The sequence below is a fragment of the Mus caroli genome, chromosome 12 (genome assembly GCF_900094665.2).
Source record: "Mus caroli chromosome 12, CAROLI_EIJ_v1.1, whole genome shotgun sequence".
In the NCBI taxonomy this organism is placed as follows: Eukaryota; Metazoa; Chordata; class Mammalia; order Rodentia; family Muridae; genus Mus; species Mus caroli.
In genome coordinates, this window is record NC_034581.1 from 13,749,981 (window position 1) to 13,776,870 (window position 26,890).

General features: G+C 42.5%; 1 protein-coding gene across 1 annotated transcript in view; it reads left to right on the forward strand.

The window, feature by feature from the left end:
* Nol10 (nucleolar protein 10) overlaps positions 1–26,890 on the forward strand; it is an 82,380-nt gene that overhangs the window by 1,032 nt on the left and 54,458 nt on the right. Inside the window, exons 2-12 of the mRNA XM_021178984.2 lie at positions 1,072–1,117; positions 3,417–3,515; positions 6,836–6,913; positions 8,607–8,644; positions 9,784–9,920; positions 10,786–10,851; positions 12,821–12,881; positions 14,292–14,377; positions 19,890–19,968; positions 21,023–21,172; positions 24,730–24,796. Of these exons, the coding sequence (XP_021034643.1) occupies positions 1,072–1,117; positions 3,417–3,515; positions 6,836–6,913; positions 8,607–8,644; positions 9,784–9,920; positions 10,786–10,851; positions 12,821–12,881; positions 14,292–14,377; positions 19,890–19,968; positions 21,023–21,172; positions 24,730–24,796 (907 nt within the window). The remainder of the gene's footprint in view (positions 1–1,071; positions 1,118–3,416; positions 3,516–6,835; positions 6,914–8,606; positions 8,645–9,783; positions 9,921–10,785; positions 10,852–12,820; positions 12,882–14,291; positions 14,378–19,889; positions 19,969–21,022; positions 21,173–24,729; positions 24,797–26,890) is intronic.

A 26,890-nucleotide genomic window follows, 5' to 3' on the forward strand; every position in this document is an offset into this window, starting at 1 on the left:
TCCATACCTACAAGATCCAATTGTGATGACAGACTAAAATGTAAAGACTTGCCATAAGCCATCTGGGAAGCAAAATTGTCCCGGTAGAGACCCAGCCACTCAGTGTCACGGTAACTGACAAGTGCTTTGGTTGCTGTTCATTCAACTGCTGCCTGTAGAAGAAAATCAGCTTCCAGTGAATGTGCTGGTAAAAACCACTTCTTATCCAGGGTTGTCTATTAGGCCAGTCATAGGTCTGTTCCTATTCTTTGTAAGAAATACATTTGGCTGGCAAAGAGACACATTTATAATCCCAGTGCTTAGGGTGCTGAGACAGGACATTTGTGAGCTTGTGTTCAGCCTGGGCGACAGAGCTTACGTTGTGTGACTATCTTAACATAGGAATATGCACACACATTGGGGGCACTCACTCCATATAGAAATTAAAACCCATCATTTCAAGAGTTTGCATTATCTTAGCTTAGATTGATTAATTTTATGCTTTTATAATTCTTTGTAAAACAGATGCTTTAAAATTGTTTAGTATATGTAAATATATTTTTTAGAAAGTCCAGAATATGAGGGCTGGAGAGATGGCTCAGCACTTAGAGTACTGACTGCTCTTCCAGAGGTCCTGAGTTCAATTCCTAGCAACCACATGGTGGCTCGAAACAGTCTCTGATAAGATCTGATGCTTCTGGTGTGTCTGAAGACAACAACAATGTGCTTACATATATAAAATAAATTAGTCTTTAAAAAAAAAAAAAGCTGGGAAGTGGTTAAGAGCACTTTCTCTTCTTCCAGAGATCCTGAGTTCAATTCCCAGCAACCACATGGTGGGTCGAAATATTTTATTCTGGGATCTGATGCCCTCTTCTGGTATGCAGGCATACATGCAGACAGAGCACTTTCATACATTTAAAAAAAAAGTGAAAATCCAGAATATATGTTATCATGGAGTTAAGATTATAGGATAGTCCTACTTTTCATTTTATTATTTCCTGTAAGCATACATTTTCTCAAAGGAACATTATTTTGCATGTGGAAGATAATTTAGGTGTGTTTTAAAGCACACTGTCTGCTTTCTCGTAGTGGCTTTCTGACAGGAAGAAGAGAGCACTGCAGAAGAAGAATGTCGGTGAGTATGCAGGGTGTTCCAGCTTGTCATCTGCCTGTGGGCAGTGCCCTCAGTTCTCTGGCTCTCAGGTGTGGGCTGTGGGAAATAAGCTTTTTGCCTTCTCTCTTTGACATTGTTGGCCACTGTTCTCCTGGTGGTGTGGTGTCTCCCTTTCAGGTTAACAAGGTAGCCTCTCCCTCTCTTATGGATGGCAGCGAGGCTCCTGGGTTAGAGACACAAACTTCAGGACGCATGACTGGCAAGATGGCAGGAATTTCAGCATGTTTATCCCAGTTGCCCCTTGAGTCCCTTGGGATGGCTTCAGCATGGCTTGGATGAGGCCTGTATACTAAGTCTATTGTTTCACAGAGGAGCCCAGAGGTGGGAAGCCCACTGTTTTGGTAGCAGGCAGAAAACAGGCCTGCCCTTCTATGACCTCCTTTGTCAAATTCCTCAGTTGCCAACAGCCCTGAGACATGGCTCAAGTGAAAGTGGTCAGACTCTTGCAGAACTGCCACACTCAGCAAAGTGGCCCAAGGAGGACTGTCGTTCAAAACAGTTCTGTAACTGCTTTGTTCCTAATGTGTCAGAAGTTTTATCTGTTAGTTGAATCTCTGTGTTTTGCAATAGACAGACAGTAAAAATTTTCTCTAAACAGAAGAACTTTGTGTGTAAAATGTCTGGATGTACACAATGAGACCCATTTATAACTCACAGTTTATTCCCATTAAACATTTTCCAGCTCAGGTTGCCACGAAAGGAGGCTTACCTTCCTGAAGATTTCAGATTTTAGCCGAATCTCAAAAAATGGAGAGCTAGGAGGGTTTCAGCATGAGATTGAGATCTTTTGGCAAACTTCTTGGGAAAAACGGGCTCTGTATAGTACTAAAGTCGGGTAGGAAGTGAGATTTTTAACTTGGAGGAAACAAATGCTGCCCGGAGCTTACAGACTGGGACTTTATCTGCTCCCCTTCCAGGGTGCTCACGTGTAACAAAATGGATTCAGGTTATTTATGGGAAGAAACTGTTTTCTGGCCTGCGCAGGACTAATAGGTGTCTAGCAATTCAACTTGTTCAGTATTTGATTTTTTTTTTTGTTCCTTGTGATGCCAGGGATTGCACCCAGGGCCTCACACATGCTAAGCGTGCTATTTAGCACTAAGGCACACCCACAGGCCTTCCTCTAATCTTAATATCTGGGCTTTATACGCAAGGCATAAATATGTCATAGATAAGCTGTGTTCACAGTAGTGACCAGTCAGAATTCTTTTTTTTTTTTTTGGTTTTCCGAGACAGGGTTTCTCTGTATAGCCCTGGCTGTCCTGGAACTCACTTTATAGACCAGGCTGGCCTCGAACTCAGAAATCTGCCTGCCTCTGCCTCCCGAGTGCTGGGATTAAAGGCGTGCGCCACCACGCCCAGCTCAAGTCAGAATTCTTAACCCTGGTAGAAAAAAATAGAGTTTTTTGAGAGTAGGTCTTAGTGCTGTGGTCCACAGAGGCTGCACTAGGTCTTCCTCTAGCCTGGGCCCCCTTGGCCACAGAGAGGCAGAGCTAACAGGCAAGCATCAGCTCTATGCTAATTTCTTTGATAAGCCTAAGATTTTGGAGGCTATGCCTAGATATGTTTAGTGGAAACGCTGTATTTTGTTGCAGCAGTGACTGATGATGTGTTAGTGTTCCTCCTTGACTGAGGTCTTTAAACTCTTTCTGATTATCATTGTGGACTTTTTCTTTTCAGTTATGGAAGATGTTCTTTCTTTTTAAAGCATGAGGAAAAAAGTCAGTTTTCCATTACGGTAGCAGAATACCTGAGGTAACTCAAAGGAGGAACGCTTTGTTTTGCTTCATGGTTTTGGAGGTTTTTGTCTGTACAAGTTGTTTTGTTGCTTTCAGGCCTGTGGTGAGGCAGCACGTGGTGGTGGGAACTCGTGGAAGGGGCTGTTCACTGTTTAAAATCTAGGAAACAAGAGGAGCTGGAGCCAGTGAATATCCTATAGTTAGTCTCCTTTGAGGGCGTGACTTCAGTGACTAAGACCTCACTATGCCTCCCCCAAAAGTTTTACTACCTCCCAGTTAAAACATGAGCCTAGGGGCCAGACCTTTGGACAGTTGGGTCCCTGGGGGTTTCAGATCCAAACTATTACCTGGTAGGAGCGAAGCAGAAAGCTGGGTGGGCTGCTGGGGTCGTTCTCAGGGCTGGGAGCCATTGGATTGAATCCTGCTGCCTGCGGTAGCTGTGCCTGTCCCGAGTGCCCTGTGCTCCTTCCCTGATGCACGTGTGGAACAAGTTTCCATCCTTCCCCCTTCTCTCTTGGCAGATGTTCGTAGGAGAATTGAACTTATTCAGGACTTCGAAATGCCTACTGTGTGTACTACTATCAAGGTGTCAAAAGATGGACAGTATATTTTAGCAACTGGTAAGCATCATCTCGGTGGTTCCGATTCATCTGTGTTCCTAACAGGAAGTGCTCTAGTAGGAAAAGGTCACCCCTTTGTTTACCTCAGTGTTTCATTATATACCTTTTCAGACATAAGAAATACTCAGAAGAGTTTAATGAGAACTCATTTATCTGTGACCTAGATTCTGCACTGAATAGTTGACTGTGTTTATTTATTAATCCATATCTTTTTAAAATGAATTTTCGGAGTAGGTCACAGATAACAGCTTTTTCATTTTATTTTTAACTTTTGCCCTCATTATATATCCTAGACTGGCCTCACAGTCTTCCTGCCTCCACGTCCAGGTGCTGAGATTGCAGGCATGTGCATCCATTCCAGGTTTTGCCCATTCCATTTTAATGGCTTCATGTATACCCAGCCAATCCCTTTGTGCTGTATTGATGGCTGGCTCAGTACCAATACTGTCCATATCTGTAACCCTGTGGGTTGGGTTTGTTTTAGGGTTTATTATTTTTATTTGTTGTTTTTATTTTATATATAGCAGTAGCATGTAAGTTTAATGTGTGTGTGCCTTATGCCCAGAAAGCCAAAAGAGCTTTGGATCCCAGGAACTGGACTTACATACAGTTGTAGGCATCATGTGGGTGCTGGGAACCAAACCCTGGTCCTTTGGAAGAGCAGCCAGTCTCTTAACAGCGAGACCTTCAGCCTCTGTGTTTATTTTGAGAAAGAGAGTTGAGAAGACCTGAGATGTTTGGACATAGTTACTGAGAGCTGGAAGGAACTTAGACCTTTAATTCAGGTCTTCTAGATCCAGAGATACTGAAAGATGGGCCCAGTGCTCTTTGGGGTAGGTCAAGTGGGAGGGTTTTGTTACTATTTGATGTAAACAGGTTTACACTATGCAGCTCTGGCTGTCCTAGACCTGGCTGTCCTAGAACAGATTGGCCTCAAACTCACAGAGATGCAGTTGCCTCCCAAGTGCTGAGATTAAAAAATGTATCACCATGCCTAGCAAGAGAGGCTTAATGTTAAATTACACTTTCTTTTATGGACTCATTCTCTGCTCCTGACAACATTAATTGCTTTCTTAGAATCCTCGTTTTACTTTTTTATTGTTGATTTTTGTTTTTTCGAAGCAGGGTTTCTCTGTGTACCCTGGCTGTCCAGGAACCCGCTCTATAGACCAGGCTGGCCCCAAATTCAGTGATTTACCAGCCTCTGCCTCCCGAGTGCTGGGATTAAAGGCATGCACCACCACCACCAGCTAGGTTTACTTTTAACTTAAAGAGACTTTTCATCAATAATATATAAACATTGATAGTCTCAGAACCGAACTTTTGATTGTAATTGCTTTTAATTTAAATATCTCTGTACAGCTAGTGACTGTTATGGGACAGTGTGGTTGGGTGTAGGGTCCTCTTGTTTACCTCCACTCTGGCCCTTTCCTTGGAGATAGAAGTGGATTTAGGGATCCACTGCTGTCTGCTTAGGGTGGTAGAGCTAGGCCTTTCATCTCTGGCTTCTGCCACTGCCTCCATCTTTGTCACTGCTCTAGGACTTGTGGCTAAAAATAAGTTGGATAAAATTTGTTCCTGGAGATGTTTCAGTCAAGATAGGACATTTACTATCCACAGGAATCAGACCAGGGCATGTGCAAGCTGTGATCGGTCACAGCGCTAAGCAGCCTCTTGGCTTCTTTTGGAAGCATTCAGTTTAGAGTCAGGCCAGATTCACACGTGCTCCTTTCCTCCTCTTCAGTGCTGGGGACCAAACCCTGTGCTTTGAGAGTGCCATGCAAGTGCTTTAGTGAACGAGCACCGTCTCAGCAGCAAATCTGTCCTCAGTGACCTCGTTAGACTTTACTGATACACAGGGATGGAAATAGAAACAGACACTGATACTATCCAAATGTATGTTTTTGCCACATTTCTTTTTCCCAAGAATCAAGATAATGCAAGTGAACCTTGTGGACAATGCAGAAATAAATGGAAAAAGAAACTGGAATTCAAAGCAAAGGACCTGTATATCTTAGTAGTTTTTCCTAAGGCCCATCAAACAGTATCATCCAGCGGTGACTAAAAGTCTGCATGCTTTTCTGCTCTGGGAGGACTTGCTGTCCGGTTGCTTTGGGAAGCAGGATGCCCTTCTCTAGCCTGAGCTCATGTGCCGTCTGCCTCAACCTTCTAGTGCTGGGGTTATAGGCATGCATTACCATGCTAGGGAGAATTTTTAGGTTTTTAAACTTTACTTTTTTAAAATGAAATCCTGGGTTTTGATTCATGCTAGGAAAACTATTTCCTTTTGGTTGGTTTTTTATAATGTCATTTGGTTTTTTAAAAAATGATCTTTCACCGGTTAGTGGTAAGCATGGTACATTTATATGGCATGCAAACATTATAGAAGAATGTGGCATAAGATGTGAGCATCCCCAGACAGTTGCTGTGTCTACACTTTCTCTACTCACCATCTCTATGCCGCTGCCTTTAGCTTCACAGAATTGGGATCATATGCACTGTGTTGCAGTCTTCGAACTCACTTCTGTTATTATTTGGGAGCTGCTGAGGTGGCTCAGCCAGTAAGGGTGCTGGCTGAGGAGCCTGAGTTCGATCCCTGGACTCCACATGGTGGAAAGAGAACCAACTGCACAGCACACATTGGGAGTCTGTTATTGGTGCTACAGCTCTGCTCATCCTTGTGTGCACCATGTTTCCTGGTGGGGGTTACCACCGTTTATTTAAGCAGGGCCCTATCAGTGGAGCCTGTTTGCTTTTTTTTTTTTTTTTTTTTTTTTTGGTTTTTCGAGACAGGGTTTCTCTGTGTAGCCCTGGCTGTCCTGGCACTCACTTTGTAGACCAGGCTGGCCTCGAACTCAGAAATCCGCCTGCCTCTGCCTCCCAAGTGCTGGGATTAAAGGCGTGCGCCACCACGCCCGGCTGCCTGTTTGCTTTTAATCTTTGGCCATGTGTGACACAAGGTGCAGTGACATTCTTCCTGTAGCTGTTATGCTTGTAGCTGGTTTTCTGTAGTCCCAGTGTTGTAAAATGAAATACAGTTTCAAGGTGAATTTCTGTCACGTGCCTTACATGTATTGGACATTATCAGGGAAGTTGACTGACACAAATATTAAGCATCTTTTTTGTCTTGTCAAGCTGTTTGATTGTTTCTGTCTTCTTCACTGGATTACTGTGAATCTTCTAAGGTATTTTTAATTCATTCTCTGTGGTTCTTTGATTTGGGGATAATTATCTTACCTCAGGACAGAAAGAACACAAAGCAGTTGTATAAGGTGTGGCTATGCAACTTTGGTTTTGCATCATGCTAATTTTTTTTATAGGAACATATAAGCCTCGGGTCCGGTGTTATGACACATATCAGTTATCCCTGAAGTTTGAAAGGTGCTTGGATTCTGAAGGTAAGATGCCAACTCTGAGCTCATAAATAGCTTTTCATAATTGTCTATTGTACTGCTCTTTAAAATGGGAGTGAGTTGTGTGGTATGATTTGGTTGCTGTAGATTAAGTAGTTTAATATGATGCTGCACTTAATAGACTGCAACCTGCACTGGCCATGCTCTGGGCTGCGCACAGGGCTGCTCTCAGGGGGTCAGCCAGGTGGGCTCTTACCTTTAAGGCTGGTCTAGAGTAGGCTTCTAGCCTCACAAAGGTTATGGCTATGGGACTGGAAGGTAGTGTCTCCCTTCTTGCTGGGTCTCAGCTGGACTCCATTTGCTTTTTTATAAGGCTGCCAGCATTTTTTTTTTAATCTTATGTGTATGGATTTATTTGCCTGCATATCTGTACACTATGCACGTGCCTGATACCACAGTAGGCCAGAAGAGGGCATCTGATCCATATAGACTGGAGTTACAGATGTGGTCCATGTGGGTGCTGGGACTAGCTCGAACCTGGGTGTTCTGGAAGAACAACAAATGCTTTTAACCACCGAGTCCTATCTCCAGCCCCGAGAGACCTCTTCTTTTAAGAGATTCATGTGATTAAACAGATCTTCCCCTTGGTCATACTGTATAATGGAATCTCAGGGAGCAGTGCATCTACTCACAGCAGGGGCCTGGTGCCCTGTAAAGGTCACAGGGGTCATTTCCAGAATTCTGTCTAATATAGACAGCAAGTTAAAATGGCAAGGATCAGCTATTACCAGTTACCCCAGAGTTTTAGGAACAATGGGAGAGAAGTAAATGGGATACAGTGCTGTGTAGAATTGCCAGCATACCCTCCTAGTCTCACCCTTGCTGCTAGAGAACATAGCAACTTTGTATGCTAGTAATAGCAGATCTTTTACAATGCTTTTGTGTAGAGGTAAACTTGGTATAGGCGAAGAGTTACTGTTGCCTTCTCTCTCTCTCTCTTTCTTCTTTCTTTCTTTCTTTCTTTCTTTCTTTCTTTCTTTCTTTCTTTCTTTCTTTTTTCCTTCCTTCCTTCCTTCCTTCCTTCCTTCCTTCCTTCCTTCCTTCCTTCCTTTCTTTCTTTTTGTTTGAGACAGGATTTCTCTTTGCAGTCATGGCAGGTTCAGAACTCATTATCTAGACCAGACTGGCCTCAGACTCGCAGAGGTCTTCCTTTCTCTCTCCCAAGTGCTAGGAGTAAAGCCCTGCACCACCACAGGAACACCCTGCCTGGGCCCCATTTTAAAGGCTGCTGTTTAGATTATATTTGAAAATCTTAAAAACTACTAAGAACATCTCAGCAAAACTATGGCAAAAATTTTTAGGATCATCCTAAATTTACTTTAGTTCTGTAAAAAAAAAAATCTAGATGTAATAACTTTCCATCTAGTATTAGTGGGAATGTTCTTCCTGTTGCATGGAGAGGTAGGACAAACACAGCAATTGTATATAATTATTCACCAGTTAGAACCAGTTAAGAGGGCTGGGGATCTGACTTGGTGATTAAGAGCACTGATTGCTCTTCCAGTGGTCCTGAGTTCAATTCCCAGCAACCACATGGGTGCACAAAACCATCTGTCTGATGCCCTCTTCAGCAATGGTGAATACATTTAAAACAAAAACAATTAGAATCCTCACCTGAAGTTTGTGGTTTTGTTTGAACACTGGTTGATAATTGTGGGTTTTTTTTCCTATTTTTCAGTTGTCACCTTTGAGATTTTATCAGATGACTATTCAAAGGTATGTTTTATAGCACATTTATTTTTTATTTTTATTTATATGCATGTGTGTGTCTTTGACAGTGAACGCTGTGCATGTGCAGTTGCCCTTGGAGGCCAGAGGGGGCATCAGATCCCCAGGGGATTGTGAGCTGCTGATCTGATCCTAGGTTCTCTGAAAGAACAGCAAGTGCTCTTAACTGCTGAACTGTCTCTCCGGCTCTGGAACTTATTTTTGTAGTAAATATTTTTATGATAATTCCCAGCATTAAAAAAATCACTGTGAAATAATAGGTAATATATCATTTCCTGTCACTTTTTGGCCAAGTACATGTATGATGTACAGTATCTTTAAAAAAAGAAAAGAAAACACTGGGAGTGAACTTTTGCTCACCCTAACGTCAAGTTGGTTGTCAGTGTCTCCAGGCCTCACCTTTATTCTAAGGGACTGGTAGCAGTCACCCTTTGTTAGGTACCTTATGGTCTCGATCTGTGGTTCTGATTACTGATGTTAGCCTAGGCATGTTTGCCTTCGTCTCCTTATTTATACAAGATAAGGAAGCCAACAGTTTGTTCAGTTCTTGTAATTCATCGAGAGGTTGTAGCGTGCTGTGGTGCAGGTCTGAGCACAACTGAATAGACTTCTTTTCCTAATACCACCAGTCCATCTTTAACTTTTCATGGTCATCTTCAGTAGTTTTCAATTCTTAGGGAAGCCCTTTCTCAATTTCAAATGGAAATGAATGATGGGAAGTACATGGAACCCTTAAGTATTCACCAGTTAAAAGGATTTCAACAAACAATTTAATGTCACATGCATCCTAAACAAAGTTGAATTTGGTAGCTAACGTGGCTTCCCTTCTGGCTTCAGTTCCTCCAACTATGAGGCACAGATTGTCTTTTTAGCTGTCGAAGCTGTTTATCTAGGATTTTGGTATGGTGATTTTTATAACTTACTTTTTCTAGTATTGATAGATATGCATTTAAATGCTATGTTAGCTTTTCATGCACACCTCTGTCAAATGTGCACATGTGCACACACATCTTTATATTTGTACAGAGTGAGCAGGGGGAGAGATGAGAGTTCTTCTTGCTTGGGTTGTTTTAGTGATGATGAAAGTTAAACAAACAAACCTTGATTTTTTTTTTTTTCCTTTTCAGATTGTCTTCTTACATAATGACAGATATATTGAATTTCACTCACAATCAGGCTTTTACTACAAAACCAGAATTCCCAAGTTCGGCCGAGACTTCTCTTACCACTATCCATCCTGTGACTTGTACTTCGTAGGGGCAAGGTACTGATCAGATTATTTTTGCTTTCTCTTTTCCACCTCTTACACAGGTAGCTGGCTTCTCTTCTTAGATTGCTTGTAGACTTTATCTACTTAAGTGTCCTTAATAGAGAAAGTGATGTGTCATTACTGTGAAAGGGAATCAATCTTAGAAAAAGAGATTAACACTATATATATATAAATATATATATACACACACACATATGTACATATATATAATAGCCTATGTGTTGATATGTAGTTTCTTTTTTTTTTTAAAGAATTATTTGTTTATTTTATATGAGTACACTATACTCATATATGAGGGCATCCGATCCCATTGCAGATGGTTGTGAGCCACCATGTGGTTGCTGGGAATTGAACTCAGGATCTTTGGAAGAGCAGTCAGTGCTCTTAACTGCTGAGCCATCTCTCCAGCCCGATAGGTGGAATTATAATTTTTTTGTCTTGTTTAGTATCAATGATTAAGTTCTCTGTGGACCATTTTGTCACTAATGGCATATGTAGTTGTAGAGTTGGGTTAAAACTTACTTAGAGGGCTGGGAATGTGGCTCAATGCTCAAATTCTTTGTCTGCAAGCATGAGGACCTGAGTTACGATCCTCAGCATGGCAGTGCAGGCCAGTGACGCCACTGCTGGACTGTGCAAGGAGATCCCTTGGAGCTGGGGTTACAGATGGTTGTGAGCAGTCTGAGAGGTGCTGAGAACTGAACTTGGGTTCCTGTAAGAATCTCAGATCTTAACCACCAAGATGTGGCAAATTCTGAGCATAGTGTATGCCTGTGAGTGAGTGCTGTCGTGAGCTTCTGAAGTTTATACTTAGTCACAGGAAATGCTTGTAGTTCACGAGATCCTTTGTCCTTTGCAGCTCTGAAGTTTATAGATTAAACTTAGAACAAGGGCGGTACCTGAATCCTCTCCAGACGGATGCTGCGTGAGTACTCCAGTTCTATTGCTGCACGAATTTTCCCCATGAGATGGAGCCAGAGGCTCGTGTTGTTATCAAATGACCTAATTGCATTAAACCAGCATCCTGGGTCATCATTTAAAAGCATATCATTAACTATGCTCTTAATCAGAGCTGAAGGTGTTGTTCCGTTTCTTTCCTTTTCCTAAGACCACTACCACCTGACCCTATGATTTCTTAAAAGTTTAAGTTCTTATATAAAAAGACTTGTAATTTGATTCTAGCACAAAGGAGGCAAAATTGGGTGGATCTTTTGAGTTCAAGACCAACCTGGTCTACATAGCAAGTTTCAGGCCAGCTGGGGCTATAGAGAGAGACCAGGCCAGCCAGGATTTTATACAGAGACCCTGTCTTAAAACTGCAACAACAAAACTTCTAAAAACTTTTAAAAACTCAGTTTATTATTTTCACTTTTATTACTGTTTCCATCCATGATTTGTTTTGTGTTACTCTTTTTTTTTGTGAATTCCTTTTTTAAGACAGGGTCTGTTACCTTATAGCTCTGGCTGTCCTATATAACTCACTATGTAAACTAGCTTGGTCTTGAATGCCAAGAGATCTGTCTGAGTCTCCCTCTCAAGTGCTGGGCTTAAAGTTACGCACTGTCACACTCAATTTGCGGAAATCTTTAACATTTTATTCTTGATTAGTAGATATTTAAATTTTTAGTTGCTTTTTTTTTTCTTTTGCTACATATTCTAAGCTACCTTTTCCTTTAAAAAAGTTTTTTGGTAATTTTATTGTTTTATACTCACTCTTTTGCATTTATTTTGCTTTCTGTTTCCTTTTGAGACAGTGTTTCCATGTACCCTGTGTGGTCTGGCATTTAATATAGATCGACTGGCCACCATCTTGTGGCAATCCTCCTGTCTCCCTCTCCACAGAGCTGAGATGGCAGACATTGCCACCATGCTCAGTTACACTTTTATTCAAAAAGACATTCTTTAGGAGTGACCCTACTGTCTACCTCCTTATAATGATGAGTAGCAGATGTGCAGAAGAGTGGACACACTCCCCATGCCGAGTGTCATGCAGCCCTCTACCTGTATCAGCTAACAGTGACAGCAGGGTCTGGTAGGGCCCGCCCTGTCTCCGTTCACAGAGGGCAGCTGCACTGGGGTAGGCGGCTTGCCCAGGGCCCTGCAGCTAGGCAGGTGTGGAAGCTGGACTGCTGCCCATCTGTACATGCAGAGCTTACTACCTATGCCTTATCTCTATGAGAGCTTTCTGAAAGAACATGGAGTGGTAAAAATCACGAGCTGGAAAAATGGTTTGCTTCTCTCCTGGTTTAAAATACTTTTGTTTAAAAACTTGTAACTTCCACCCAGCTCTGCCTCCTGAGTGCTGGGATTAAATTACAAGTCTTTTTATACAGAAACTTAAACTTTTAAGAAATACATTATTATGTAATGAAAAATTACCTGCTCTTCAGCTGCTTAATTTCCTGTTCATAACCTCTGTTATTTATTACATATCCTTTATACTCTGGAGCATTTTGTTCTGTGATTTAATCCTCACAGTAACCCATTGAGGAAGGTCAAAATTCACTCCAGCGAGTAAGAAAATGAGGTTTTGTTTGCCCATCCAGGTCTTGAGGTTGCCATAGTGATGGCCTGTGTCCTTAAGAAAGCTGCCTTGCCTTGGAAGAAAATAGAAGGACCTTTCTTCTCATGGTGGGATAGTATTTCAGAAGGAGGGCCTCTCTTGTCTGGCATCTAGCAGGTAGTGTCCCCCTGGGTATCGGGGCTCTGGTGACTGTGAGCCATGCTGTTACTCACCCATGCCTCGGTGCATTTCATTTGTGGATGAGAGTCTGCATATTTCTGTCCACAGGCTTTGGATGCGCTACAGACTTAGAGCCTTCATTGAGTGCCTCTCTCTTCCCCTGAGCTCGATGCTCCCTAATACTTTCTCCTGTGTTTGCGTTGCTGTTTAGGGAGAACAATGTTTGTGACATAAATGCAGTGCATGGCTTGTTCGCCACAGGAACAATAGAGGTTAGTGCGTGTTCACACTGAAACAAATATGTTTCATTTGTTCACAGTTTCAGTTTGTGTGCATTCCACACTTGCCACTGTGCCTATAGAGAGATAAGAAGACAACTTACTGTAGTTGGTTCCGTTCTTCTGTGTGAGTCATTGATCTCAGATGGTCAGGCTTGGCAGCAAGTCCCCTTACCCACTGAACTGTTTTTTATTTCAAGAAAGATTTTCTGGGGTCTGGAGAGATGACTCAGCAGTTACAAGTGTACTGTTGCTCTTATAGAGGACCTGAATTTGGTGTCCACCACCCAGGTAGAGCAGCTCACAACAGCCTATGACTTGACCTCTGGGGATCTGAGATCATCTTGCCCTTTGGGCACATGCACCCACAGACTCATACCTATAGAGAGACATACAAATATATCTAATTAAAAATAGAGACCTGCCTAACATTGTGGGACCTAGGTTTGGTCCCTAGTGGTGTCTAAATCTGTGAGACAATCAGATAGTCAGTCAAACCAATTAATTAATCAATCTTTAGCTTTTAATGTATTTAAGAAAATTACATCTTTAGACATGTTGAAAACAGTTCAGTGATAGCATCCCACACATTCCTTTTTAAAATAAAAATGTCATTTTCTAAAAGGTTTTCTGAGCCATTTGAAAGTAAATTATGAACATTAGGACACTTCGTGCCTAAATATTTGAAATGCAATTTTTAAAAACAAGGACTCAAGCTGAGGATGGTAGACCATACCATCCTCATAGATGTTAGAGAATTAGAAGCTGAAGGCTAGCCTTGTCTATACAGTGAGTGCAAGCTGATCTTGGCTATAAAAGTCTTTGTCTCAAAAAGCCAAAAAATAAGGTAGGCATGGTGGCGCACGCCTTTAATCCCATTTTGGGAGGCAGAGGCAGGCAGATCTCTTGAGTTGGAGGCCAGCCTGCTGTACAGGATTGAGTTCCAGGACAGCCAGGGCCACACAGAGAAACTCTGTCTACAAACAACCAACCTCCCAAAGCTAAAAAAAGTAAAAAGTAATTCAGATTAAAGAAAAGACCTATCCGATGACATTAACTACTCCGGAGACTAACAGAGGAGGATCACTTAAGCCCAGGAAGTCAACACTAGCCTGGATGACAGTGAGGCTATTACTCAAACAAAGCCGTAAAGACCTTTTTCATAAAATAGAAATGTCTTCCTCCTGTGGAGCCAACTCAAGCAAGGGTCATATGTCTAGTTGGGACTTTTTCATTTTTCTTAGTTATGAAGTAAATCACCTTGTGGTGAAATACCCGACACTGCCGGGGTTACAGGTTAAAAGCTAAGCTTTGATTCTGCATGCTGGTAAATCTTATTTTTGGTAAATGTTCAAAAGTTTTCTAGTTACACTTTTACTTAAAATGTTTTTTTCCTCTGTTCAGGGTCGAGTGGAATGCTGGGATCCAAGAGTAAGAAAAAGGGTTGGCGTGTTAGACTGTGCATTGAATAGTGTCACAGCAGATTCAGAGTAAGTAGCAGTCAATCTGCAGTATAACTGGCAGTCAACCTTCTGATTTAAGTCAGCATGTCAGTGTGAAATTAATTGCCAAAGGATGAACTCTTTCTTCTTTCTGACTCACATCTGAGACTGGTGTCGGGGATTGTTGTCCTATAAAGCTGTGGGTAAGCCAGGGAGATTCCTTCTCTCCAGTACTTCTCAGAGCAGCGTGGTTTTTAGTTTTCATTCCCCCAGGATTGGTGACTGGGCAGGTGAGAAGGTGTGCTTTGAATGCTATGTTGAAGGAAGCAAAGGGTGACTTTTCCTTTTTTTTTTCTTGTTCTTATTGGTCTACACGTAAAACATTTAGAGAGTAATGCATACTTGGAGAGGAAAAACATGCAACACAGGTAGCAGCTTAAATCAAGTAAGAACGAGTCTTTGTCATCCACTCACCAGCATGGGCTGGCACAGGTTGGCACCCCTGCCCAGGTGCTGGCTGTAGGCAGACCACCCTCAGGCAGGTCTTTGCTCCAGGCTTATCTGTTCAGAAAAGCCTTTCTCTGGGCACTGCTTCTCCAGCACATCCACGTTTACTTCAGGGAGACTTTATATACTGTCCCTTGATGTCATGTTGGAGGGTAAAGCGTCTGATGGTGACAGGCTGCAATGACACTAAGGACCCTTTAAATTAGTGCATGATTTCCTTTACGGTAGGAACTCATAACTCCTTTGAAAAGATGTTTACATGGAGCATCTTTGATTAAAAATAATAAAGAATGGCTCAGCTGATGCAGCTCAGTAGGAGAGTACCTGTGGAGTATGCAAGGCTGCAGGGTCAATCTTCCGTATCACAGGAGCAGCAATCTAGTGTATAACGAACTAATGACACAGTTAGAAAGATACCTCTTTCTAATACGTAAATGTTAACTCTGTGTTAAGAAGTAAACTTGTGTGTTTGTTTTAAACTGCTACATTTAAAGTGACAATAGAAACATTCATTTTTCTTGATTGCTTTTGGGGTTTATTTTAAAATGATAATCAGCTTCACTAATCAAGGCATGGTGTAGAGGATATTAAGAAACTTTAAGCCAGGAAGTTCACATCCACATAGAATAAACTAATGCAAAAGGTGCATATTAAGGGTTTTTTTTGTTTTTGTATAAGGTGTGTGCCTGTGCATGGGTGCAGGTGCCTAAAAAGGCCAGAGGGGGGCACTGTATCCCCTAGAAGCAGAGCTTGAGTTACAGGCAGTTGTGAGCAGCCTGTGTGGGTGCTGGGAACCTAATTCTGCTCCCCTCAGAGCAGTTTGTGCTTTCCTTCAGAGCCAGCTCCTCAGTTGCCACATTGTTTTAACCCATCAGTGTTTAAAAAAAGAAATCAGGAAATATACTAATACTAAGGACATAATACTAAATTTACTCATTCTAATTTTCTCTCACTGTTAAGCATTGATTTGTCTTTGAATTATGTCGAGATGTGTGCTCTGAGTTCCGTGTGCCCTTAGCATCACAGCCTGACTTTGTTTCTCTTTGTTGTTGTTGTTGTTTCTTGTTTTTCTCTTATGAAATAGTCTCACTCCAGCCCTGCCTGGCATAGAACTCTGTATACACTGTGCTGGCCTCACATCACAGAGACCCACCTCCCTCTGCCTCCTGACGGCTTGGATCAGAGTTGTGTGCCTGATGACTTGAGTTCAGTCTCTGGGTCCCCAGAGGTGGAAAGGAGGAGCCAGTGTCACAGAGTTGTCCTCTGACCTCTGGGGACATTCCTGCGTGTGTTCACTCAATTCTCCTTTTGTTTTTTGTTTTGTTTTGTTTTTTAGATTTATTTACTTAATGTATGTGAGTACACTGTGGCTATCTTCAGCCACACCAGAAGAGGGCATCAGATCCCATTACAGATGTTTGTGAGCCATCATGTGGTTGCTGGGAATTGAATCAGGACCTCTGGAAGAGCAGTCTGTGCTCTTAACTGCTGAACCATCTCTCCAGCCCGCTTTGTTTTGTTTTAAAACAAACAGATGTGTAGTAGTCACTGATAATACATCTCAAGGCTATTTCCAGCATAAGTGCAGTAACTAGAGGAGATGGGATACTACACGGTCTCAGGACAAGGATGGAAAAAGGCCGTCTTCACTTTGGTCTTTAGAAGTAATGGGAGTACTTTTTTTCTGTTTATGATTTTTTTGAGACAGTGTTTCTGTGTATCCCTGGCTGTCCTTGAACTCACTGTGTAGACCAGACTGGCCTTGAGCTGGGAGATTGCCCTCTTCTGCCTGCCAAGTGCTGGGATTAAAGATGTGCACCACATATGTATATGGTTGAAATATTGGAATTTGTTTGTTTGTTTTTTGATGAAAATTAATTCACATTTTGTACTGATTTTTTGTTCTTTAGAGGTAAGGAATTTTCAGCTGTTGTGATAAAATATTTTGAAAATAATTATATATAATATAACAAAAGACACTAAGCAGTATCCGAAACAGAAAGAATAGCAGAGACCCACCTGCTGTGTAGCAGAATTTGGCCAACCAGAGCCTCCAGGAGCCATATCCAATGTTTGCAGTTCAGTGGTTATTTCCCAAGCATCTAGAACTGAGTTTCTTGGGTTCCTGCTAAATTGTTTTACAGAAAACCTCATATAAATGTAAGCATCTACCACCTTATTGAGTGGGCACTGTCTCCCTATCCTCAGCTGAGGCTCCTCCCCAGCAGGTCCTCACCATTCTTTCCTTTTCCTCCTCCTCCTCCCCCGCCTCCTCCTTTTCTTCTTCCTCTTCTTCTTCCTCCTCCTCTCCCTCCTCTTCCTTTCTTTTCAGTTAATTACATTTGTTTGATTGACTGATTTTGCACGGGCAGGGCACACCCATGCATGTAGAGGTCAGAGCACAGCTTTGAAAAGAGTCTTCTCTCCCTCTCCCTGTGGGTCCAGTTGTCAGGCTTGGGAGCAGGTGCCCAATGGTTGGCTTCACTGAGCCCTCTGTCTAGCTACTGTTAGTTCTTGAGCTAGGCTCTCCCCTATCCACGTGGGCTGTTAACTCCTGGGTCTAAGGAAGTCTCCTGAGTATCTGGTATATAGTAGACACACAGACACCTCTCCCAATTTATTGTTATTAGAAAGAACAGAGGTAGCAGTTAACTAAATCTACCTGACTGCTTAGTAGTGATTTTTTTTTCTTTTTTTATATTAAAACATAAGTGTCAGGCTGCCTTCAAACTTACTGAATGGCTGAGAATGGCCTTGAACTCCTAATGCTTTTCCTCCCAATTGCTTTTCCTCCCAAATGCTGGGATTACACCACCCTATCCCACCTTAGTACTTGATATTTATTTACCAGAGACTTTGGTGAGTTCTGTATGTACAGAAAGTGACGTCTTGTTAGGTACTTTAATTTTATGTGTTTTATGAAAGAACACTCTCCATCAATGACATACTCATTGTTCAGCTTTTGAGAATTATGTTTCAGAACATATGTTAGTGTAGGGAAGAGTATATAAATACCCATTTTTAGATATATACCTTTCAGTGAGAAAGAAAAATATACATTTGTCATAGAGTTTTATTAAATTCTTATAACATTTTTATAAAAGGACAATGACCATGACCACATGTGTTTATTGTCATCGGAAGAACATCCAGAGGCATACGAAAATGTTAAAGATTGCTGGTTTTTCTTTTGCTGATTGTTTCAAGTGATCTTATTGTATTGTATTTTTTAAAGATTTATTTATTTTTAATTACATATGTCTGTTTGTATCTGCACATAAGTACAGTACCCATGAAACCCAGAAGAGCTTGTTGGGTCCTCGGGAACTGGAGTTATGGATGGGTTCTGAGAATCAAACCCTGGTCCTCTAAAGAGCAGCCAGTGTTCTTAACCTCTTAGCCATCTCCCTAGCCCCTGTATTTTTCTTTTTAATTTAGCTTTATGCTTTTCCTACAAACCTTGTAGCTTGTCACTTGTGTTATTTAGTAAATTCTAGAAGGTAGAGAAGTTAGAAGTACTGGATAGAGCAGACTGTCTTTCTTTTCCATGATTGACTGTCTGCCTGAGGAAGTCAGCAGACTTGCCTGGAAGCCAGGCAGAATTAACAGGAGAGTTACAGAAGCTGGTTAGGAAATGAATGTACGGAAGTCAGTGACTTTGGTATCTTAGCAGTTCCCCAGGAGGAGGAGGAGGCGGCAGCAGAAAAGTTCTCATAACATAAACTACAATTATTGAAGGATTCATTTCCCTGTCTGAAGAAAGTGATAAAATTGCCTTATGAAATAAGCCTGGGAGGAGTAGGAAGATAATTCTGTATGAACAGTTATTCTGAAGTTCATTTTGAAGAGTAGGTGTTGGAGTCTGAGGAGCAGCAGCCTCCTCCAGCCGCTGCTCAGTGCAGCTCCAGGCTAAGGCTGTAGGTGGCAGGAGAGGCTTGCTAGTGCTCCAGGCATGGTCTGGCCTTGAAGGGCTGGATGCAGACCTGGTTTCTACTTGTTGTTGTGGGACATGATCTCACTGTGTAGTGTACCTCAGCCTCCTGAGTGCTGGGATTGCAGGCAGGCATCAGCACAGCCAGCTCTGGTCTACTTCTGACCTAATCTCTTTTTTCTTCCTTAATGTTTTGGCGCTCGTGTCTGTAGCTGGTGCATGAGAAGCACGTCTAGAATTATAGCCGTACCTTTTGTCCTTTAGTACCATTGAGATTTAGGTCTTAGGCTTTTATTTTAGATGAATGAAGTTGATCTATTTTATTTTTAAAACAATTTTAAATTATGAATATGTGTTTGCGTCCATGAGTGCAGGTGCCTGCAGAGCGCAAAGGTGTCAGATCTCCTGAGCTGGAGTTATAGGTAGTTGTGAGACACCTGACTTGGATGCTGGAATTCAAATTTGAGTTCATTGCAGAAGCACTGCATGTTGTTAACCACTGAGCTATCTCTTCTGCCTTGGTGAAGTTGGTTTTACATCAGAAGTAAGCATACCCACCCATATCCCAAGATACATTGTTTCTCTGAGTAATGACAGGGATGTTTGGAGTAATGATAGGGATCTGGGAAGATGGCTCATTCAATAAAGTGCTAGCTGTGAAAGACATGACTTAGTTTAGATCCCCAGCATCCATGTAAACCAGTCACTAATCTCAGATCTGGAGAGATGGAGTCAGGAAAGTCCCTGGGAGTCCCTGACCAGCAAACTCCAGAATCACTGAACATTCTATTCCAAAGCACACATGGATTGCAGATATCTGATGTTGACCCCTGGTGCCCCTGCACACACATGCACATGTAAACACACACACACACACACACACACACACACGATATATCTATCTATCTGTCTATCTATCTATCTGTCTGTCTATCCTAGAGAAGTTTCTGTAAACAGTGTTCTATTATCTGAATAGAATGGAAGATGAGGTGGGTTATGGGATTACATTTGTGTGGGAAATGTCTTTTTTATTATGAAAGTTTGGATAGAGTTATAAACAAATAGCTGGTAATGTGATTTTCCTTGTTAGATTTGAAGTGAGGACAAACACTTGCTTTTCAGGATAAACAGCTTACCCACCATCTCTGCACTGAAGTTTAATGGAGCCTTGAGCATGGCAGTTGGAACATCCACAGGGCAGGTAAATGTCACATGTGAGCATGTGAGCCAGTATTTTGGATGTGTATTGGAAGGCACTTGGATAGTGGGTGCTCCAGACTACTAGGTCCTTTTAGCACCTCGGAAGATCGGTCTAGTCCTTTGGTGTCAGAGTTGAGTCGAGGTAGTCCTCAGACATTCCTGATAGGGCTTTGGAACAGTAGTTTTTACAGTGTGGCCCAAATTTGGAATTCTAACAGCTTTCTACTCTTGGAGAGTCACAGTGGATTTAAGTACATATTTTGAAGACCCTGGGAATCCTGCAAGTAAGAATTGTGTTCACTAAATATTTCCAAGATGTGTGCATGTAAAGAGCCTTTTTTTTTTCTCTTTCTTTTGAGATGGTCTTGACATACAATGCTAGCTGGCCTAGAATTCTGTGTAGAAGAGGTTGGCCTTGAACTCACAGAGCTCTGCCTGTCTCTGCCTCCCAAAGGCATGTGCCACAATGCTCACTCAAGGTCACTTGTTGCAGCAGCACCTGCTGTGTCCTAGGCCACAGATTTGCTAATTAGCAAGCAAAACATTCTTATGAATATCCGTCCCTTTCTTAGTATAGATCAGTAATTATCAAATTAGTGGATCTAAAAACTACTCCCAGGGTTAAAGTCATAAAACTTCCAAGAGCTGACTTTAGTGTTAGGCTCTGACTAAGTGTGTTTGTCATGTTCATAGAAGGTTATGAAATAGGTGGCAGTCATTATTCCAACTTTTTTGTTTTTTTGTTTTTCTTCATGTGTATGTCTGTGTATGAGGAGGGGAGGGGTCTCTTATACCCCATGATGGCTTCATACTTGATATGTAGCCAAGAATGACTTTGAATTCCTGATTTTCTTGCCTCCATATCCCAAGTGCTGAGACTACTGGCATGTACCACCATGGCTGGTTTTGCTGGGCTGGGGAATGAACTTGGGGCTTTGTGGGTACTGGGTCAGTACTCTAGTAGCTGAGCTGCCTCCCCAGCTCCCATTACTCTGAATATTAAATGTGTAGTTTGGAAATGGCTTGTTTGACTAGAATTAACTTTTCTCTTCCAGGTGTTGTTATATGATCTTCGCTCGGATAAGCCGTTGCTAGTTAAGGATCACCAGTATGGGCTGCCGATTAAGTCAGTTCATTTCCAGGATTCACTAGATTTGGTTTTGTCTGCAGACTCTAGAATTGTCAAAATGTGGAACAAGGACTCCGTACGTACTTTCTGTTGCAATTGCTCTCTGTTTTCCTTGCCTGTTCCCAGTGCTGCTTTTTTTTTTTTTTTTTTTTTTTTCTGTGTGCTTTGGCAGCTTCTGTGGGTCCTTGAGAAGGGGGTGCTGAGTAGCCATCTGGGACCCAGCATATCAGTCACTTTAGGTCAGGGTATGTCTGTGTTTGGGCAAAGCTGACATGCGCTGTCTTCAGTTACGGAGCATCCTGACTTATGTGCACTTGTGCATGAGGAGGGCTTGGACTCAGGTCATCAGGCTGGTGGTTAGGGCTTTTATCCCCTGTTAGATGGAGAGGAAGTCACTGTGAAATAGAATCTGCCTCTGAAGAGCCCTTTGGTCCTGCCCCTACCGTCTTGATTTTATTTTATTACTGCTGCCTGTGAGAATGGCTATGTGCTATAATGCACATGGAGGTCAGAGGACAACTTGGATATATTACTCTTCCACCATGGGTTCCAGGGTTGAATTCAGGTGGCACAGCAAACACTTTGACCTGCTGAGCAAGCTTGCTGGCTCCATCCTGAGACCTTTCACTCACTGACTACCCCAGCAGAGTTCTGCGAGCTGCTGATTTTCTTCCATTCTAGAGTCAGTGCATGTCCCAGATTCATACCCTGTCCCCATCTCAAACAAGCAGGGTCTAGAAATAGTAAGGACATAGTAATTTTGTGTATTGGTCAGTCTGTCTGTCTGCCTTTCTCTGGTGGTAATTCTAGGGATTGAACCCAGGTCCTTGTGTGTGCTTAGCCAGTGCTGTACCACTGGGTTACATCCTTAATGGTTTTTGTACTTTTTATTTCAAGAGAGGGCTTCAGTCAGTTACCCAAGTTGACCTTGAACTCACCCTACCCTAGGCAGACCTTTAGCTTGTGATCCTCCTGCCTCAGTCTCCCTAGTTGGTAGTATTACATGCCTGTGCTTCAAGGCCTGGCTAACTTTGTTTCATTTTTTTTCAAATAGTGTTTTCTTAAGAATATTTTAGTGTTTCCTCTCAACTACAAATGTTATTTTAAAAGTAACACTGTTTTGGATTGCTGATTTTAATCTGCCTTCTGCTTTCACTTAATATATGTAAAGTTTTTTTTTTTTTTTTTTTTAAGATTTATTTATTTATTTGCTTTCTTTATATGAGTACACTGTAGCTGTCTACAGACACACCAGAAGAGGGATCCCATTACAGATGGTTGTGAGCCACCATGTGGTTGCTAGGAATTAAACTCAGGACCTTTGGAAGAGCAATAAGTGCTTTTAACTGCCGAGCCATCTCTTTAGCCTTACAGACTCTTAATAATTTTGCTTTCAATATACATATTAATTCTAAAGGCTAAAGAGTGAAGGTAAAAACAGTCCTGAGAAGACGCTGAGCAGAAGGCCTATTCCCTCCTCACTCACTGCCTGGAGTGGATACCGGGTTCTAGAGGCACCTGTTGTGTTTGGTGTGGATAATGGTAGGTCAGGCACAATCCAGCCACCTGTCACTTTGGCTTTTCTAGTCAGTACTTTTGAGTTTTTTAAATTTTGCATTTTGGGGCTAGAGAGATGGCTCAGTGGTTGAGAGCATTGACTGCTCTTGCAGGACCCAGGTTCAATTCTCAGCATCCACATGACAGCTCACAACTTTTTGTAACTTCACTCTCAGAGGCGCAGACACCTTCTTCTGGACTTTCCAGGCACTGCATGCACAGTTTGCATAGGCTAACAACTCAGGCTAACACTAATACACATAAAATAAAAATAAGTTCTCAAGATTTTATTTCTGCCGGGCGTGGTGGCGCATGCCTTTAATCCCAGCACTCGGGAGGCAGAGGCAGGCGGATTTCTGAGTTCGAGGCCAGCTTGGTCTACAAAGGGAGTTCCAGGACAGCCAGGGCTACACAGAGAAACCCTGTCTCGAAAAACCAAAAAAAAAAAAAAAAAAAGAAAAAAAAGATTTTATTTCTAAGTATTGCAGTTTAATCTCCAGAAGTGGTGACCTTACTTTATTCCTCTGGCTCTGTCTTGAGATGTATCCATTCTAGTTACTGTTTAACTTAGCAGCAGATGACCAGCTCAAGGCTTTCCTGAGTTCTTGGAAACACTACCCTGATGCTTGCAGGGGTTAAGCATTCTGCTTGGTAGGCTTTGAGTTTGAGGGTTTTGAGGGCTCCTGGGAGACTTTTCATATCTTAGATCAATAATTTTTCAGCAACCCTAACTAATTGATAGAAAAACACTATTTCCCTATGCAGAGTGTACTTGCACACTTCCACACTTAAGAGGCTGACTGAGGCAGGAGAACCAAGAGTTTGAGGCCAGCTTGGACTATGCAGTGAGACTCTGGATCAAAATAATAATAACAACAACACCACTAATCAGTTGTCTTACTGTTTTTCATTGTATAAGTACATACATGGTGTGTGTTTAGAGATAGTTTGACTATGTAGATAAGGCTTACCTGGAACTCAGTATGGAACCCACACAAGCCTCAAACTCACCATCCTACCTCTACTTTCTGAATGTTGGGATTATATTTGTGTGCTACCGTACTAGCTCGTATTTCCAAGAACTCCCAAGATAGTATAAAGGTGTTCGTTTGACCTGGCTCCCATCCTACCTAAGCCTAGCAGTAGCTCCATTTGGATGTGTCCTTCAAGACCCCTTTTGACTGTGTTTCCCGTGCCCCGGGTTTCTGGGACCAATGACCCCTTTGCCTCTGTTGACCCATGCTGTCGTAGTTCTTGTTCTCTTCCTCTTTTCTTTGCCCTCTCCTTCCCACTTCAGTGGGAGCTGGCTAGGCGAGCTTCACTGTTGAACAAGAACTTGGCTACCTATTTTCACCAACCTCGAAATAACCATCCTGCCTGGTCTCCAGCTCCACCCACTTCTGCCCTGGGTGCACCACATCCTGGTGTCTTCTGGTAATGACTTATCGCTGCAAGAGCTGGCAGAACTTGTCAGCATCCCCATTTGAAGACATCACACTGTAATTACAGCAATCAATTTTATTTTGGTACTTTTTGTTTCTTAAGACTAAGTGCTTCCTCTTGACTAACAGATTACCTGGCTTTGTGTGACCTGCTTTCCTTGTTTCTCTTTTTTCTTGTCTTTTTCCACTCTTGCCTACTTCTGGGCCTTCTTCTTAGTTTTCAATAGTACAGTAGATGTTTCCCCACACTTAAAGTGGAATGTTGGAGCCTTCACCATATAGTGACTGATGCTCCGGCCTCACGGGATTCTGGGTTGTACTTGGTTGTCTCTGGGGTTTGGTGGCACTGCTACGTAGCTTCCCTTTAACCCTAATGTCTTCTACTGTGCCCTGGCCCCTCTGAGACTTTGAGTCTTCTTCTGTTTTGTTTTGAACAGGTCAATTCATTTCTAAAACAAGACCGTCTGATATGCTGATAAGACAGAGAAGATTTTTGAGTCTGAGTCCTTTCCATTAGCTTCTTTCTTTTATGTGGCACTATCTGGGTTGTGTCTCCATTTTATTTTCTCTATGTGCCATTGCTAAAAGCTGTCTTTGATGATTTCAGTAATTTACTTTTTGCTTACTGTTTTAGGGGAAAATATTTACTTCATTGGAGCCAGAACATGATCTTAATGATGTTTGCCTCTATCCCAGCTCAGGTAGGCTCACGCTCCTGCGCTTGAGTTTTAAACTGTGTTTGCGTCCTAAGATCACACTTGGATTGCTCAGGATAGTTCTTGAGTTTTTCATCTACTTGGAAGAAGAAAGGACAGGAAGTGGTATGGATGATTCAGAAAGGGCGCTCATGACTCAGTGCTCAGCCCGCCTAGCTATTAGTAGAAACTAGTAACAAATGTAGGCAGGTGGCAGGTGAAATGCTATTTTGGTGTATTCTTTTATGTGATTAGTAATGGCATGTGGAAATTGAGGTTAGAGATTTGAAGGAGGATGGTAATAAAGGTTTGGAGATATTCTGCATCAGGTACTGTTCAGCAAATTATATGATAGGTTTCGAAATTCAGCAGTACCTTCAGGGCAGGTCTCAAATGGGGTCTGAGAAAAGAATGAGAGAACCCTCCCACTCTCAAGCCCTGTCCTCTGTTGACGGGGTAGAGAGGAAAGCCTGATGTGTCCCACTGCACACATGCGGACAGTACTGTGCCAGCATGTCACAGGGAGTCGTGAGCCAGAGTTGGGGGTGGGGTGGAGGAGCAGGGGAGGCTTTCAGGGTCTTATGTGGAGGGCAGTCATGGAATGGGATTAGAGTGGCTTGGTGGGTAAGGTGATTCACCAAGAAGACAATGTCAGAAGAGTAACAGGGTCGTAGGAGGGCTGAAGGGAAAGGACAGGTGGGTGCAGGTGGTCACCTGACCAGCTGGGCTCCATCTGTCACCAGAGGGCCCACACAGATAAAGAGTGGGCTGCCTTAGAGCTGCAGTACCCATGAAATAGTGTCCTGAGTTGAGCAAGCCAGCATGTGTGTTTCTGGCATTTATGTATTAGGCATTGACAACGAGGGGTGGTGATAGTTTGCCACTGTTCAACACCTGGTACACCGTAACGTATATGTCTAGGTTAGCAGGTAAGAATGTTCTTAAGTAAGTACAGATTGATCATTGAAGAAGCCAGAGTGGGTATGAAGACCCAAGGGGACATATGAGACTTGAAATAGCAGAAGCCATTCCATTTCGAGCAATGGGGAGAAGAGTGAATGGAGACTCTTCACAGGCTTGGATACAGCAGCATCAAAGAACCATGCATTACTGATGCGCAGGTCGAGCCTGAGACAGAGCCTGTGGCTTGTAGCTGGGGCCTGGAGGAAAGAGCAGACTACTCACAGCTTTGAGTATGAGTGAGAAATACAAGTCTATCACTTATCGTATTATAATCCTGTGTAATCAGTGGCCCAGAATTTGTTCTTTCTATCTGGCTTTTGGGTTTGTTTATTTATTGCTTGCTTGCTTGTTTATTTTTGTTTTATTGAGATTCTCCCTATATATTTCAGCAGCTTCCCTGAAGCAGTTTCTTGCCCAACCAGGCTTCAAACTCATGATCCTCTGCCTCAGCCTTCTGCGTACTGCAGTTGTGGGCTGGTGACATCATATCCAGCCCTCTGTCTTGCACCACAAGTGGTCATAGAAGTAGGGTAGTTTACCAGGGTTAGTTACCTGCCTGGTATAGGGCAAGGCCTTGGTTAGAACCTTCTGAAGTGGACTCTAGTTACATGCTCCTAGTGGGGAGGGGCAGGCGGTGGAGGGCCTTGTCATTTCATTTGTGAGAGTTGCTGGATCTTATGCTGATGGGTGTGGTCACTTCTGCAAAGTTGAGGGACTCATTGAGGGGAAGGTGCTGAGGTATTAAAATGCCCTCACGTGGATTCTGGGCTACACAGAAGCTCAGTGAGCTCAGTGAAGTAGTAGATGGAAAAGGGGGAGGAGAAAGATTGGTAGGTGAGGGAGAAGCAGTCTGAAAGGGCGGCAGAGAGTAATAAGGGGACTTCACTCTGGAATATACCCCCCTCCCCCCAGCACAAACACACATTTCCTCTTCCTCATCGTGTTAACTTTTATAAGGTCAGACTTAGTCTGGTAGAGTGTATGTCTCTTGAATATATGTGGTTGTTCCTCCCGGTGTCACTTAGCTTGTTTTCTATCCCGTGCTGAACCTAAAGTAGCATTGAAGGGTTGATTGAATTTAGTAGTGAGGTCCCCCAACTTGATAGAATTCAGTTAGGTCTACCTGCTTGATGAAAT